This window comes from Anguilla anguilla, chromosome 16 (genome assembly GCF_013347855.1).
Source record: "Anguilla anguilla isolate fAngAng1 chromosome 16, fAngAng1.pri, whole genome shotgun sequence".
Taxonomy (NCBI): domain Eukaryota; kingdom Metazoa; phylum Chordata; class Actinopteri; order Anguilliformes; family Anguillidae; genus Anguilla; species Anguilla anguilla.
Window position 1 is genome coordinate 7,169,271 of NC_049216.1, and position 16,515 is coordinate 7,185,785.

General features: G+C 39.1%; 1 protein-coding gene across 17 annotated transcripts in view; it reads right to left on the reverse strand.

Annotated features, from left to right (window-relative positions):
- The window catches only part of pax6b (paired box 6b), a 23,177-nt gene continuing 6,662 nt past the window's right edge, over positions 1-16,515 (reverse strand). For 3 of the 17 annotated variants that reach the window (XM_035396586.1, XM_035396587.1, XM_035396585.1), the window contains exons 3-14: positions 13,164-13,217; positions 12,052-12,081; positions 9,504-9,634; positions 8,955-8,996; positions 8,650-8,865; positions 8,145-8,310; positions 3,046-3,204; positions 2,585-2,667; positions 2,316-2,466; positions 1,795-1,907; positions 1,276-1,426; positions 1-869 (exon numbers count right to left, since the gene is read on the reverse strand). In XM_035396586.1, the coding sequence (XP_035252477.1) occupies positions 784-869; positions 1,276-1,426; positions 1,795-1,907; positions 2,316-2,466; positions 2,585-2,667; positions 3,046-3,204; positions 8,145-8,310; positions 8,650-8,865; positions 8,955-8,996; positions 9,504-9,634; positions 12,052-12,081; positions 13,164-13,217 (1,382 nt within the window). In that variant the 3' untranslated portion in view covers positions 1-783. Of the gene's footprint in view, positions 870-1,275; positions 1,427-1,794; positions 1,908-2,315; positions 2,467-2,584; positions 2,668-3,045; positions 3,205-8,144; positions 8,311-8,649; positions 8,866-8,954; positions 8,997-9,503; positions 9,635-10,852; positions 10,908-12,051; positions 12,082-13,163; positions 13,218-13,469; positions 13,539-16,515 lie in introns of all 17 variants that reach the window. The other 14 variants (XM_035396591.1, XM_035396589.1, XM_035396590.1 and 11 more) reach the window with 14 other exon arrangements.

Consider the following 16,515-nt stretch of genomic DNA (forward strand, 5'->3'; position numbering starts at 1 on the left):
TTCTGGGAAATATAAATGAACTTAACTTTATTATAGAAATCATTCTGGGAGATTTCTAGGGAAGACAAATACTTACATTTCGACATTATATCGAAGACACAATCTACTCTTTAGCTACCAAAGGTTTTTTTTTCCACTTCCTTTTAAGCAGTTACCGCTTCCGACACACACTTTATCTGCCAACATACTTTGGGGGGGGGGGGGGCGCGTCCCCAGCAGATTAGGGGCCTTTACACACGGCTAGTGTCTCTTCTTCCTGGTCTGCATTGGAATGATACGAGCTTGCTTCATCATAATCCGCAATCTGTACAAAGACTGGTTGAAGGTCAAGATATAAGTTGATAAAAAGCTATTAATGGCAAAATCTCATAGGTTCTCCTTTTTTTTTTCGAACAGATTCAAGACTCAACTCAGCTTGACAGTCCGTCCAAAGTTGTTCTTGTTTTCATCGTAACATACAAATGGCCATATACAAATACACCAAAAACGACTCGAGTCGGAAACTGAAAACGAAGATAAGTTTTGTTCCACTTAGGATATAACACCTGGCACTTTAACAGAACTTCATTTTTTTCATTTTATTATTTTTTCATCGTAGTCTTTGTGTGCCAAGAATTATAGCACAGGACACAACAATCCCAGTACAAAAAAAGTCTCTTTGAGAGTCTCTTCCTTTTTTTCTTTCTTTCTTTCTTTTTTTTTTTTTGTTTTGTTTGTTTGTAAAATACTGCCGGACACCCAAATGTCAGTGTCAATAGTCACAAGGTGAAGTAGCTCTTCTCTTTACTGTAGTCTTGGCCAGTATTGAGACATGTCCGGTTCGCTGCCTGGAACTTGGACAGGGACAGATACTCCAGGGGAGATGAGACCTGTGGCAAAAAAACAGGGAATATACTGTATGAGAGAGAAAAAAAAAACATGGCTTTTCACATAAGACACGTCGTAGTGTCGGTCAGGGATGAACACACCCACTATTGAAACATGAATATGTTTGAATGCCTATTGGCTGAAAAATGTTAATAATGGCTTCCCACAGAATATGATTTTAAAATACATGTGTGATCATCTATTTTAATCTGTGGTGCCACAAGTTTCACGAATGAAAGATAAACATAGTGGGGTGAAGTAGCTGATTGGATGAATTATGGCGGTAGTCCATATTTTAAGGTAAAGTGGCAGATGAAATTGATGGTTCTTTTTTTTATTTATTTATTTTTTTTTAAATTCATTTATCTTAAAATCACCAAGCAAGTATGAAGTGAGTTTTCTGCCTACCTGTTGAGGTGGTACCAGAAGCGGCCATTGATTGGCTGTTCATATGTGCCTGCATATGAGGGGGCGTGTACGTGTCGTAGCTCCGCCCGTTGACTGAAGGACTGGTGGGCAGCATGCAGGAATAGGAGGATGTCTGGCTGGGCACTGGGGGCTACAACAAAAGAATGTACATTAGCCTCTGGAGCATGTGGCTGTTTGCCTTCCTGTCTGAACTGCCAGCCTATGAGCATCTGCACTGAGGTTAGAAGCTCTATAATGCACTACAAGAGCTCTGAGCATAAACAGCCAGCTCTTTCATGCTAATACAGACTATTACCTGTGAGTAGGCTTGGTGACAGACACTCATTGTTATAATTATCGTTTGATTATAGCATGTTGTTATAATTTGAAAGGGTTTTTTGGGGTATAAAATCCGCCCAGAGAAACCACACCAATCAGAGGACGTGAACCAGATTTGAACCCTTTTGTGACACATTTGCTTTTCTGGTCTGCGTAGTGAGGCCGGCGTGGTCTACTTACTTGCATAGGCAGGTTGTTGGCCATGGTGAAGCTCGGCATGGGTGGCAGGCCGCTGTATGTGTTTGTGAGGGCGGTGTCTGATCGACCCAACATGGACCCTGACGTGAAGGACACTGTGGAGAGAGGAGAACAGAAATACCTCAAATAAATGTCAGATGCATTTAATCATCCATCCGGGCATTTTCTGTGAATGGTCAAATATAGTTAACTGCACTGTGAAAAATGTAGGCAATGGCTAACGACTGCCCACGTGACCGACTTGGAACTTTCACTGAAAATTAATAGTTCGGCAATTTAATAGCTTCTTTTCATCTGAGTTCTAAGAATAAAAACATGCCATAGACAGTGTAAATGCTAGTCAGAATCAACTTGGAACGAGGTAGAAGCGTCTGATATAACAGGCCTACTTGAATCCACGTGGAACTGTGTACTTCAGTGTTTATTTTCGAATATTTGTTGTAATTGCGATGATTTTCCTGTGCGAGCGCAGTTGGCTCGCGGTGAGACCACGGTGCTCTTACCCGGCGTTGTAGGCTGCGGTATGGGCTGGTAAACACTGGTGCTAAAGCTGCTGCTTATGGGGATGTGGCTGGAGGAGTTACTGGCTTGCCTTCGCTGATTCCGCAGTTTCTCCTCTCTCCTCCACTTCGCTCTTCTGTTTGAAAACCACACCTTCAACCACAACGAAATTTGCGATGGTTAAATTGCCCAGTTGGAGACGTTTCTGAGTGGACCCTGACGCTTTCCAGTTGTGTGCATCGTGTTAACTTACTGATTGGCATGAACTGACCTGTATTCTGGCTTCTGGAAGGTCTATTTTTGCTGCGAGTCTTTCCCTTGCGAAAACGTCTGGATAATGAGTTCTTTCAAATTCTGAAAAAAAAAATGGTAAAATTGTGAACGTCAACGGCATGTGTTGCTTGAAGTATAAACATTTTACTGACAGACATTATGGCGTTCCCTTTACTTTAAGGTATTTTACCTTTGGCTACTGAAGCTATCATTTAAAATTAAAAACACTTTGTTGCTACACAGTAAAATGATAATTTGTAAATGAACTCTTACAGTGTATGTAGTCCCTATTGGGGTCGTGTACGCTCTCAGCGTTTAATTAAAATTGGACATTTTACCGTGTATGCAGCGCGAGTTCTGTTGTCCATACATAAAACAAGTGCTTTGACAGATGCATATGTAAATTATTTTGGCGCTGTAATGGACTGTAAAATCCGTAAAAGAAGCGCGGCCATTTACCTTTTTCTAAAGCTTCTATTTGCTCTTGAGTAAACGACGTGCGGTTCCTTTGCAACTTTCTTTTCAGCTGAAGCCTCATTTGGGTCTCGTCCGAGTCTTCCCCATTAGAACTGATGGAGTTCGTGTTTTCACCGCCCCCCTCCTGTTGTTGGCACCCATCTGGAAAACAAGAGGAACGCGTCAAAAACGTCCACGAGCTCATTTTTTCGTTTCATGCCGACGCGTTTCTGCTGTTACAAATGCTGCTTACTGGCAATTTAGCAAAAACAAATTGTGTTGTCAGTGTTCTGTAAGACATCTATATTGTAATTGAGAGGGTCCACGCAAATCACACCGTTTTTTTCAGTTAACAGAACACCGTGCAAACTTGAGGAAATCCAATTACTCGGCTTTACGAGAAAAAATATATTTATTTTGCATTCGCGATATGACCTTGTCGAACAGTATAATTCGGCGGAATCGTTAATATGAAGCAACAATACAAACATGCCCATTCCCCCCACCTGCGCAAGGTTGGTATGAAAATGACTTAGTGGACTTCTGAATTTAGAATGACCATGACCTCTGATTTAGTGCAGCTGTTGCTGCTTGAAAGCGTTCTTTTAAATATATTTCTTGCATAGAATAGCAATGAGGCGGCCATAGCTGTAGGCTACTTGCATTTCCCAAGGTTTTATGTTGCCCTAAAGTCATCTGTACAAAGTAATTCTGTGTCCGGGAGACATAATTTTATTTTCACGATTGGTGTATTGTTTGTAATCCCAAAAATACTTTGCCTCCAGGTTGTGAAATATTGTGGGAAAATATTCTGCATAGCTAGGTGCCTGGTCTCGAGATCTTTTATCACCACTCAACAATGCCCGATGTGCTCAAAGGGTTAAGGCAAATGTGACAAAATGTGGTAGAAGCTTTTCAGGCCCTCTGAAATGTTTTAAAACTCAAACTTTCCCCCCTTTTAAATAGTGCAAGTATTCAATGGTGGTCACCATATGGGCGTTTGTAGACCCATTGAGGTGACCACCAACACTTGAATAGAAGGAGCTGCTTTTCACAATGACACAATGCCCGCAGAGTAAGGGAAACTATTAAACTCTCGGGCCAGGGAGGATTGGCAAACTTTCGTGGGCAGAATTTTGAGAACACAATCGGAGGAGACAACAAAAGGATTCTCTCGAAGCGTGCAGTGCTCCGCATTGTAACGCGAGGATCCCAGTCAACAGACTTTTCAGAGCAGTATGTTAACCTTTATGCAGTACTATCATTAATCACTGTCCCCTGGGTCGGCCCGTTCAACGCCAGTTAGGATTTATACACTCTATAGGCAAAAAACACTCGGAACACCGTGAATGGGACACCTCTAGTCTCACTTGCTGATTGTTCAATAAAGGCGAATGGGAGAAGACTGCTACGATTTGGCTAGCTACGACCTGCCGCGTTGTTTAGGCATTTATGTAACACAGAATAGCTGAAACTGAAAATAAGCAACAAAGTCTCTTTCTGCGTCTGGTGGGGTGGGGAAGGCACCGAACTTATGCGCGTAATGTTGCATTGCAAGTTTATTTTTTCGTCAGGCGATTCTTTTGTCTCTGTTGAAGTTGTTATCATTTTTCTGGCGATGGGGGCTACCAAGGGCAGTGAATCGAGTAGGGCTATTTGTTTCTGTGGTTACATTCGTACAGTTTCAAGTTCATCAATTAACTCGTGTTGGGGGAATTGTTCATCACTCTGAGGCGACACGTTTTTGCATAACCATAACGACTGTTTCTGGTATGAAGTATTCCCATCCATCCTGAATTTTCTAACGAAATGTTTTTTATTTTTATTTTTAATTATTATTATTATTATTATTATTATTTTATTATTGTTACTTAGTTTTAATCGACTATATTTCCCGAGTAATACAAATACGTGTTTTATATTTCTTTTGATCTCTTGATACGGTGCAGCACAGTTTATATAGATTTGAAAGATCACGACGTTATTTTAGGTATAAACGAATAATTGTAAAGAGGATAAATTTAAAAAAGGATCGTCAGACAATTAAGTTATCTTCTTTTAAAGTCTCTTTCGTTTTGAAAGCCCCAAAAGAAAGCTTTTCAATAGACTGTGTCTGCGCTATACTTTTTCTAGGGCTAATCCGTAAAAAGCAGTGAATGTGTCTCCTATTATCCCACAGCCAGACCAACTGACGCGGCCTTTAGGATTTGTTTTCTTAAAAAAAGACGCTGGGAAATAAAATCATTCCTTAGCATCGCAGTGTCTTAATCAGTCAGGCGGAAAACAAGCAAAAAAGATAGCGAACCAATTGCGGCACCTTTCAGCCATGGATGCCGGATCAAAACATTCTAGAGGCCGTTGAAAGAGAAAGTGTCTAAATCCTATAGACAGCTTTAGGCCCGTAGCCTATAAGAAAAAAAACTGCCACGCTGTGCCGTAAAACACTAAATCGCTGGAGAGTTTTTTTCTCCTCTTCTTCTCTGGATAGAGTTGTCTCATTTTGGCTCCTGTCACTCCCAGTGTAGCCATTATTTTATTCACTGTTGCGTGGCATTTATCAGATTGCGACCATATTTGTCCCCCTCTGAGACCTAACCTTGCCTTATGCTTTTGTACTAATAGATTCGTAAAGCCTCCTAAAACGCACTCCATTCAATGAACCAAAAAAAAAAAAAAACGTTCAGTGGGGTATGATATGAATATATCCTTCCCTATTAATTTTTTTAAAGGCTAACTTTAGAAAGTAAAGAGAAAAGCCTTAAATGATTCATATATTTGTATGAGGACACAATGATAATGAATTGCCAATAAAAAATCCAAGTTAACCAGAACATGTTTCAGTCAATAAACCCATTAGTCAGATCTGTCAGATTCTGATGGAGCGAATTAAATTATAGGAGTAGATTACGCTAATTGCTCATTTCCTCCACTGATTTCAAAACACTACCAACAAGTTGGATTGTTACATGGTTAAAAATATTAGTATGATCTAGTCAGTAATAATAATAATAATAATAATAGTAGTAGTAGTATTGGTATTGTCATTATTGTTATTATTATTTTATTATTATTATTATTTTAATGAATCTATTTACTTGCAGTAGAAGTAGTTCAAATTGGGCATAAACTGGTAGGCCTAGATTAAAATGCTATATGAAAAATCCAGTACAACTCAACGTTCGTTATGAAAATTGATTGAATTGTATTATTAATTACCAACCGTCCGTGCCATTAGAAGACATCCCATTTAACTCATGTAATGGACATTAGCTCGTTAACAGCACCAGGAGGGGTTACTTTATTAATTTACGTTGGAATTAATAAAATGAGAGCACCCTGTTTGAGGCTTGTGAGTGTGACACGGGGCTTTCAGTGACTAACCAGGGTTTCGAGCCACAAACCGGCCTCTAAAATTCTTAATAGCAATGTTACTGCGTACTTAAGAGTTCAAAGTGTCTCGTATAATTTTCTATTAATTAAAGCGGCTTAAAAGAGGTCAAATTCAGCGTAGCTATGTGGAGGCCTGTTAGGATATATTTATTTTGGAGGGCCTATACACTTAGCCTTCATCTTTATTTGGATTACGAGCAACAACGTATGAGCTGATCAACATTTAAAATAATTCATTAAATGAATCTAGCCATACTGTCTATTTTCGAGAGTTTGTAAGAACTTCGCCTACCCCTAGTTCGTCTTCTGTGCACGCACACAATAACGTTTTATTTTTTATTATTATTTTTTTGTATTGTAATCACTTCATGTTGCGCAAGACTGACATCTGTGTCCCGTAATCTGGCGTCGCGCTGCTTTGCTTTCCCTTGATTGGTGTGTAAGGAAGACAATCTGAAGTAATTTGCGCTGAAAATCAATAAGCTCAGGACATACTATGAAATACTGCGAACAGATAGCCGTGCAGGTGGCTGCGCCTTTCCTATTGTTGGGATAAACTGTCCAGTGGGCTATTGAAAACGGAGATATTGAGCAGGAGCTATTCTCTATATCTTTGAAATGTCCATCTTATATTGTTTAATTTTCTTAAAACTGACGTGTCTAATTGGCAAGCGGTGCCATATCGTGTCCAGGGGTCTCCGGTGGAACATTTCTGCAGCTGTCTCCTCCAACTAGACGCTTATTCATGTCGCCTTAATGAGAAACAAAACGTTCTCTAATGAGCAATTACATAGCGACAGAATTGTTCCCATAACAAATTCTTGCGTGTGACAGAAACATCCTTTGTACAAATATCCCGTACACAGTTTCTGATTTTTTTTTTTCTTCTTTCAGAGGTGGGGGTGGGAGAGTGAGGCCAAATGCGCATGGCTACATGTGCACCTCCACTATAAAGATGGACCCTAGTCACGCGCGGTCTCAAACTAGACAGCGGACATATTGCCATTCCTGATTAAAGCGCAGGGTATAGTAACTTCTCAATCGCTTGTCCGGAACAATGGTCAATTTTCCACTCCTCCTCAATTAATTAGGAATCTCAACAGCAATATCAGAGCATGAAAGCGTATTCATGGTAGAAAGTACGGCGCACTTAAATCCAACGAAAGGAGCGCGTCCTGAATTCACAACGGTGTATTGCAAAGTGTTTAAAAAAAAAAAAAAAAAAAACTATTTAATAAGGTGTTAAGTCTCTTATTATTATTATTATTATTATTATTAGTTGTTGTTGTACTACTACTAATAGTATAATAATTAATTATAATTCATTATATGTTCCTAAATAGACATAAAAAAAAACTATAATTGGGCTATGTTACATTCGATATCGCATGTTTTCTGTTTAATAATCGTGTTTGTATTGTAATAATGTGCCATATCACATCACTATTTTTCCTTCTGGTACTAAGTAGAAACAGCATAGTTTGCATTTCACAATAATAATAATAATAATAATAATAATAATAATAATAATAATAATAATATAATTCTTCTTAATAATAATAATAATTATTATTATTCTTATTATTATTAATAATAATAATAATAATAATCAACATCTGATAATTCGATCATCTAATGCATTATCATATGAGAGAGCGAAAGATCTTTTTTTTTTTTTACACATATTGTTAATGACCAGTAATCGGCATTACCTTGGTTTGGTTGGCCTGGCACCGAGGTGCCGGGGTACCAGCCCGGCCGGGTCCCCCAAGTCCCTGTCTGACCGTTCAGCATTCTCAGCTTGTCATACATGCCATCTGCACCCATCTGTTGCTTTTCGCTAGCCAGGTTGCGGAGGACTCTGTTTATCGACGACACCTTGAAAGACAAAACCAAAATGTTTCACATTAATCAAAACGCACTCTTCGTGTCGTGACTTCACGCTGGCACGCAATGCAATGCAGGCATGCTCATACATTATGGTCCCTCGCGCTATTATTGAGACAAACCGTTACAAATGAACTGGCAGTAAAAATCCGATCGTTTGGAACCTTAATTTGCGCAAATATCTGTACTAATAGGTGGCTATTCTTTCTTTTATATTGTTTATATCAGACCCTACATTTGCAGTTTGGATTTGTTGGTTATTGGTGTCGGAGGACGATAAAATCAAATAAGGGAATCGAATAATTTTGATAATTAATAAAGGAGACTTACACTCGGTATGTTGTCGTTGGTACAGACCCCCTCTGATAGCAGCCGGTCTCTAATTTCCCAGGCGAAGATTGAAGGGCACTCCCTCTTGTACTGGGCAATTTTGCCGACCACTTCGGGTGTCGCTACTCTTGGTTTGCTACCCCCGATAGCTCTGGGTCTGATCGAACCAGTTTCATAGTATCTGCCCAGGATTTTACTCACGCACCCATTAGACACCTGAATAGAAAACAATAGACACAAATCACATACATTATTTAAGACTAATACGAAATATATAAGTATACTTCAAACAATGTTAAGCTTACGTTTTCATTGTCCAGCACTTGGACTTTTGCATCTGCATGGGTCTATAACACAAAAAATATACCTTAAATGGTACGAGAACTTATCGTGCACTTTCTGCAAACGCATCTTTTTCATTAGAGGTAGGAAAATGGGCAATGCCGTTACATTTTAATACAATGCACATCACTCCACGGAAATCTATAACCATGAATTAATAGTTGAAAAGTGCGATGTACATCGTTAAAGATGAATTCACACAATTTTCATTAGATTGGATTGCAATTAACTGGCAGTGAAGGTAATGGTAAAAATAGAGTCTGATGGAATGTTTTCGTTGATTGTGCAAAGATATTTTGACAGCCAAAATGTTAAAGCCGCAATTATAAGCAGACAGGAGTATTAGTTAAGTGGAGACTACTAGTGGAAATCTACTATTAAGTGTGTTACTTTTGATTGAGCTTGTTTTGTGTTGTTTCGAAAACATTCTTATGTAAAAAAATAAAATAAAAAAATAAAATAAATAAGGATAATATTATATTTCGTCAGACTCAATAATACAGTCTCTTCACCTGCAGAATCCGGGAGATATCGCACGGTCGCGCGCCACTGTGAGCAAGCTCAACTATTTTCTGTCTCGTAGAATCCGGCAGTGGTCTGCCGTTGACAAACACTCCGCCAAGCTGATTCACACCACTGTGACCTGCGCAGAGACAGGAAGGTCGTTGTTTATTCCACACAGAACCAAACAACACTGTCAAAAAGCAATTTCACCTGCACATACACATCACAGGTATGACCGCTTAGCACGTAACTGTACACAATAATTCACATGTGTAGTTAACTTGAACGGTTTCCCACAAAACCCAACATCAAGCATGAACAACAACGATAACACCAACAACTGAACAAACAAACAAACAAACAAACAAAAACAAAAAAACACTGTAAATGCCATATCATTATTCCTCAAGAAAAACACGCTTGCGGCCGCATTCAAGTCGCTCATTAGGCAGTAATTTAACTCCAAATACAACAGCCTTAAAGTGTTCACATGCGGAATATCGATTAGGCAAAAAGCAATCTCAGACGATCGAGAGAAAGCGTCTAGATCCAGCTCCATCGACACGACTGTGCATACCCCCGGCATCAAACCCAACGCTTTAAACCGAGGGGACTCGATATCATATTTCCATCTGGGTATTATATGCTAAAATATCGTATCATGTACACAGATTAGTGCACGTCCTTGATATTAACTCGGTTTCCATTCATTTTTAAAGGCACGTATAAACTATTTAATCTAAGCGTGACGACAATATCCGGCGTAAGAAAGTCCAAAAGTCTACAATGAGGAAGCAAACCTGAAGCACAATCGCAAAGAATCCTCCCCGGAGTAGCTCTTGTTCTCTGCTCCCTTCCCTCTGCAGGCTCTCGTTAAATTGACTCCAAGAGCACGAGCTCCTTAGCAATAAATAAGCTCCAAATATAGAAGAGGGGGAAATATGATGAGCCTGGCTGACATTTGTCTTTAAAATAAAGCTAGCTGCACGTCAAGTTTGAGCTTAATTTCTGAAAATAGGCGGAAGTCGCCCCGGATCATGCATGGAAGGCTAATTGAAAAGATCAGTTGAAGCACTTGTGGCAGGCATGTCACTTTATGACACCGCTCTGCTTTTGAAAATCGCATCGTCACGACAAATAGTAGCATGATAAAAACGACCCTTTCTGTCTGCATTTGGATATCACTCAGACTAAATTGGACTCTACTCATTTACCCTTCAAGGGAAGCCTCGTTTTATGGTAGCCAGGGGCTGTGCGCAGTCACGACAATGGGGGCGCGCTTCGCCCTTAATATATTAAAACTGACATTCAGTTTTCTCTTGTTAGTATTAGTGTTAGTATTAAGCGCCAAACCTACAGCCATTATTTACACCGCTGTTGTGTATCTTCAGGTGTCCATGACTCGCTGTTTTCTGTTATGAAACAAATGCATAACCTCTGGAATTATATATATATATATATATATAAAACGCTAAACTAATAATAAATAATAAGCATGCCATGTTTGAAGTACCAGATGCTTCTTGTGGTTTATATAATCTTATTTTTCTGGAAATGCTCAACGTTACAGTGACACATATGTTGTGTTATATGTAATAATCTTTTTCGTAGTCCACAATAGTGGACAGAAATGACGGGAAATCCATCAGCGTCTGCCCCCCCCCCCCCCCCCCCCCCCCCCCACCGTAATTCCGGAATTAGGTGGATTTAATTGTCTCTAGGGTTTAAACTGATGAGCACGGATAATATGTCGGAGATTTATGGGCCTGAAGCCTTCGTTCTTATGGTTCTCAAATAAATCCACTTGATCAATGAAACAGTCAGATAAGAATATAAAATCCAACTTTCACTCCAAAGGTTAAGTCTTAATCATTATGTAATTCCCCACGGTGAGTGGTGTCTATCTCGCCCGGTGGCAATGATTATGCGCCTTGTATTCAATTGCTGAACTAATAGGAAAGCATATGGTGTCAATTTGGGTACTCCGTACCATATACACCCAGGAGCTATTAGCACAAAAGCCTGGAGAGTCAGGCGCGACCTTTAAACAAACTGAAGGCTTCACCCGTATGATATCTCGTCAGTAATTCGCACTAGAAATCACACACCAGTACATGGTGGCATTTCATTAACATCAATAGTGAGGAAATCGGTGACAAGGACATTACTTTGATTGGGCGCTGCAAAGCACGGGGGCTCGATTGTTATCAAATCCAACAGACTTAAAAGAAATCTCAAGAAATTGTGAATCACGAAAAAAAAAGAAATCCCATTTTTTTCCATGTGCGTAAAAAGAAATAGATTCAAAGGTTCAATTATTTGAACACCCTTTGCCCTACTTATCTGACCTAGATTCAGACGCATTGTTCGATCCGGAGCCTTTCACGTGTACATGCTTCGCATCTTCCGTCATCTCGTACATAATTTTGTTTAATTTGTGTTTCGCTTTGTCAAAATTAGAAGGTGGCAAATGGTCAAGACACTGCATTAGCATATTATTACATGTAACACAAATGTGTAATTAAGGCGAGAATCTGAGGAAATCGTTCCACACACCTTCGTTACAGATGTCATACACCTCTTGTCCAGCATTAAGAAAGAAAATATACGTATCTTTTATTATTATTCTCCCAACAGCGACATATTAAACAAACCATTTTTAAGTCACAATTTACAGTTGTATAAGTGAAGTAGAGCATTCTCCGTCACCAAGATGTATGCAAATTACGCATCTGTTCTAATGCATTGTCCGCTTTATTCGTCTAACAGGGCCTGACCTGTTTTTATAAAAGTACATACTTTGACTCCCATTCTGTGTGTGACTGAAATCTGCATAAAACATTATTTCGTATTCCTCTAGTCTCGTTCAATGTCCATTTCCGCAGTTACTCGAGTATGCGATTTGGCAGCCAATCCTAACATTAATTCAGACGGGTTCTGCAATTATTTAATATCAACTCAAGCAGAAACAAGAAATCTCTCTCCTCCACTCTCCCCGTCCTTCTCCCTCTCTCTCTCTCTCTCTCTCTCTGACTCCATCTGCATTTCATTGTTTTTAATGTTGGTGTGGGCAGAAAAGGCACCGTCAGTGCTGTACATTTAACTAAATGTTTTCTTAAAAATAACTGCTAAATAAGCCTACAGGAGCCTGTCAAATACAGAATAATAATCGGCAGCACTAGCCCCAAGCAGCTATAACATATGGTGGAAAAACAAAAAGATGAGTAATCACCTAGAAAATGTTTTATTATCGTAAGCCATATATTTACAGGTCGTACGATATATCGAGAGCGAATATTTATTGCAATGCGACCAGAGCTCCAGAGGTCAGTTAACTAAAATGCGATGCAACTCAGACAGCGGAAAAGCAGACATGTACTCACAACAAGCACATATAAATCTAGAAAATGGCCATAATTTTAAACTGGCCTAATTATGAAGTCATTCGGAGCTTCCTCAGACTCTAGGGTTTAGTTTCTTAAATAGCTCTACATGTGCCCAAGTAACAATCGCTCTCGTAGGCTGTTTCTCGACCTGCTGCATGATATCAAGGCTGCCTCGGTCAGCTGAGCCTGCTTAAACGCTATTACATCTCAATGCATCCTGTAGTGCGGCTAAAATATTCGTGTATTTAGTATGAAGCGTATAACAAAAAAATCTTCACTTACTGTTCTGCATCATGGAGGCTACGTCAGATTCCCACGTGGTTCGGTTATAGTATTCTATTAGTCATAAAGAAACAATAATAACGGTCAGTGTTGACATGTTACAGTTTTCATCATATTACAGTTTTTCAAATAAATGTATATTCGTTCACCCTTCTGTCCCTAACCCTATAATAAAGGCAATTACGGCGAGTGATGTAATACATCAATAATCTATGTTGATTAAGAACTCATATTTCTTATTGGGTTGTTTGATCCAGGTGAGTTAGCACAACATTCTATTAATGTGTTTCATTTATTAAAACTTGCCTTGAGTTGACTGTCCGCTTTAAACAAATTAACGAGTCTCTCATGTGCCGCTCACTAGTTAATGTCTTCCTAGGACAAAGCAAAACAGTATATTAGTACATTTTATTTTACAATATTAATACGTGTACTAATTTATTATGATGGCTATGGGAGAGGTGGTAGTGAATTAATATATTCTGAAATGATTTTGACTCTAATTAAATTTTTATAATTTTGTTTACGTAATTTAAGTTGTTGGTCCTTTTTTGAAGTTGAGTCGATCTTAAGAAAACAACTCGGCAAATATTTTAATTGAGTGCACTTGCTTTCACTCTAGTGTTTACCGTTGTCATTAGTCGCTTGTGTCTAATTCTTGGGCCGCGGCTAATTTAAACTTTTTGCACGCCGTGTTTATAGTTGTGCTCCTGTAGATGTCTAAATGGCGAAATAAGTTTCCTTTTAGTCTTCGAGTTGTTTTTTTCCCTCCCCCTCGTTCTAAACATCGCAATTGTATTTACTCCTTGCGTCCTCTTTAGATCCTCTCGTTTAGACTGTACTGTGACACACGCTGCCTCCCTCGCCTCACTGCTCTGAAAAGTAAGATCGGGAGGGGGTGAAGGCTATGCAACAAAGGCCGCCGAATTTAAACAATGGCTTCCTTTCTGCCGCTGTACCAAAACCCAGAGAGTAAGACTCCGCTTCCCTAACTAGCCACGCAGCTTCCAACTAAACGTACCAACAACTCTCTAGAATACAAAGAGATGAAGTCTGAAGGGACACAACCCCCCCAGAACCACACACGCACTCCCCCCGCCAGTGTTCACTGGTGTCTGCCATGACCCGATGCCCGTACCCCAATGCTTTTTTGTTTGTCTCGTTTTGGGAAATAGAAAAGTAATTTCTTGTTATAAATATCTGGAGGTAATTGTGTTACTGGTGCGGGTTGTTAGGGGTTGTAAAACGATACAACAGCGCAGTAGGGCGCTCAATTGCGAAAAGACAATTGCAGTAAAGAGCCCATTCAACTGATTTTGCTTTAAAAAAAAGAAGGGAGGCCCGTGAAGAAAAAGCCGGAGCTGTAATTTGTTCCCTCAGCGCGAGAAACTTGCAGAGTGTGTGTGCTTGCGTGTGTATGTGCCCATCGGTGCGTCTACAAATAAACACGGGCTAAACACACGCTTACGTGCCAAATCGAATTTACGCATAGAACAAATAGCTAAAAAATCTAAAACTCTCCATATTTTCTGTTGTGAATCCTGTGGTCTTGTACTCAGTAACACATGTTCAGGGACTCAATTAACCCTGATCACAGACGAGTGAAGCTTGCGAAACCTAGGCCACATTTACATGAACGTTTGTTATGATGGAAGCGCTCTAACCACAGAAAGTGTAATCCAAACGCGAAGAGTAGAGCAACAACGTATCATGAAAATGCGGCCAGTCTTCTTGTATGACTTCTTAGCAGAAATGCAGATTCCATTACATGCCAATCGGCAATTGGTTATTTGGTTTCAACTCCAAATTAATTCAGAAATATAAACAAGGGCCCGTTATAGTTTTTTTCTGATATTCTCCGTTGCTCAGAGGCCAGAATCACCCTAACAATGTTCATACTTTGTTTTAGTTATAGTTTAGCCATTTCTGGACCCCAAAACATCGCCCATAAGTAATGTGTACAGTTGCCGGGTCGGAGCCTGCGTTTGTGATGGACATTTTGGGTATGCACCCGACGACTTTGAAATTGCAGTTTGAAAATCAATTGTCGATTTGAAATTGAAAATACTTTCCTTATTTTACAAGCTTATGTCCGCGTTAATCTGCATTTGTTCTTCTTTCTAATCCGCAATTACAATCGACTTAATTAAACAAGGTTATTCAGGCCTGTGTATCCCGCGTTTGCTACATTCAGATGCAAAAATAACATCTGTATCTAAACAATAGCCTGGTAGGATGTTGTGAACACAATTACATTTATATTCGTTAAGCATCTTTGTTTTTTTTCTTTACTTTTTTGCCATGTTTATTCAGAAATTCTTTAAATGTTTTGTCTCACACTGCGACAAATATATTAGTAAAGGTTTAATCCACCGAATAAGTAATTGCCACATATTTTTTATTTTATATTTTTTGATTTTGTTACTGTATTTACAGAAACAATAACACGCACACACAAAAACACCCATGCATAATCTTAGGAGTACTGCATATAGCCAAACGTCTATGCAATCCTATATGTTTTCTATTACAATGAATAAAATACTTAACAGTTTACATGTAAAATACTGTTTCAGATTTAAATAAAGATTTGTGAAGTATTTGCTTCTGTACATACTGGCAAAACTATTTTATACTTTAAATAAAAATATGATTATATTTTTTCATAATTGTGCATTTTCTATTAATAGAGTTAGCGTACATTAGTTATTGAACTTATTAAAATGGTAAATGGACTGCATTTATATAGCGCTTTTATCCAAAGCGCTTATTAGAATGATCACATTTACCATCACAGGAAATATATTGCGGTACGGAAGAGAGAATACATCAAATAAGCCTATATTAATCAATCAATAGCCTATTATTGTAAGAAACCTTCAGGGTATCAATTTTAGCAGGTTTGTTGTTTAATAGGCTAAATACCTTTCCTGAAATCAAAATTTGAGAACTATTATTTACGTCATAAAATGGGATTGAAAAATACCAAGTTCATCGTATTGCGAAAGTGCTCGGTTGAATCGTTTGCCTGTATGATTCAACCTGACACCCTTCCGCATCGGGTCATTGCCTCTCCATACTTGGTACTGATCACTGTCTTGGCCTAATGTGACTTTTTACTCTTTCCTGTCATAAATAAACATTAAGCTATCAGTAAACACCAACAAATGCACGCGATAGAAGCATATAAATAAGCGCGGAAGCCAGCGTGGAAGAGCTTGGAACTGCACACCGTAACTCCATCAGGGAGTCGGCAAACTCCAACCTACAGCTAATTCACTCATCCTCCGTCGATCCCACTTACTGTATAATGCTTTTCAGAAGTTGGCTTTCATCGTTTCATTTCGCTGTA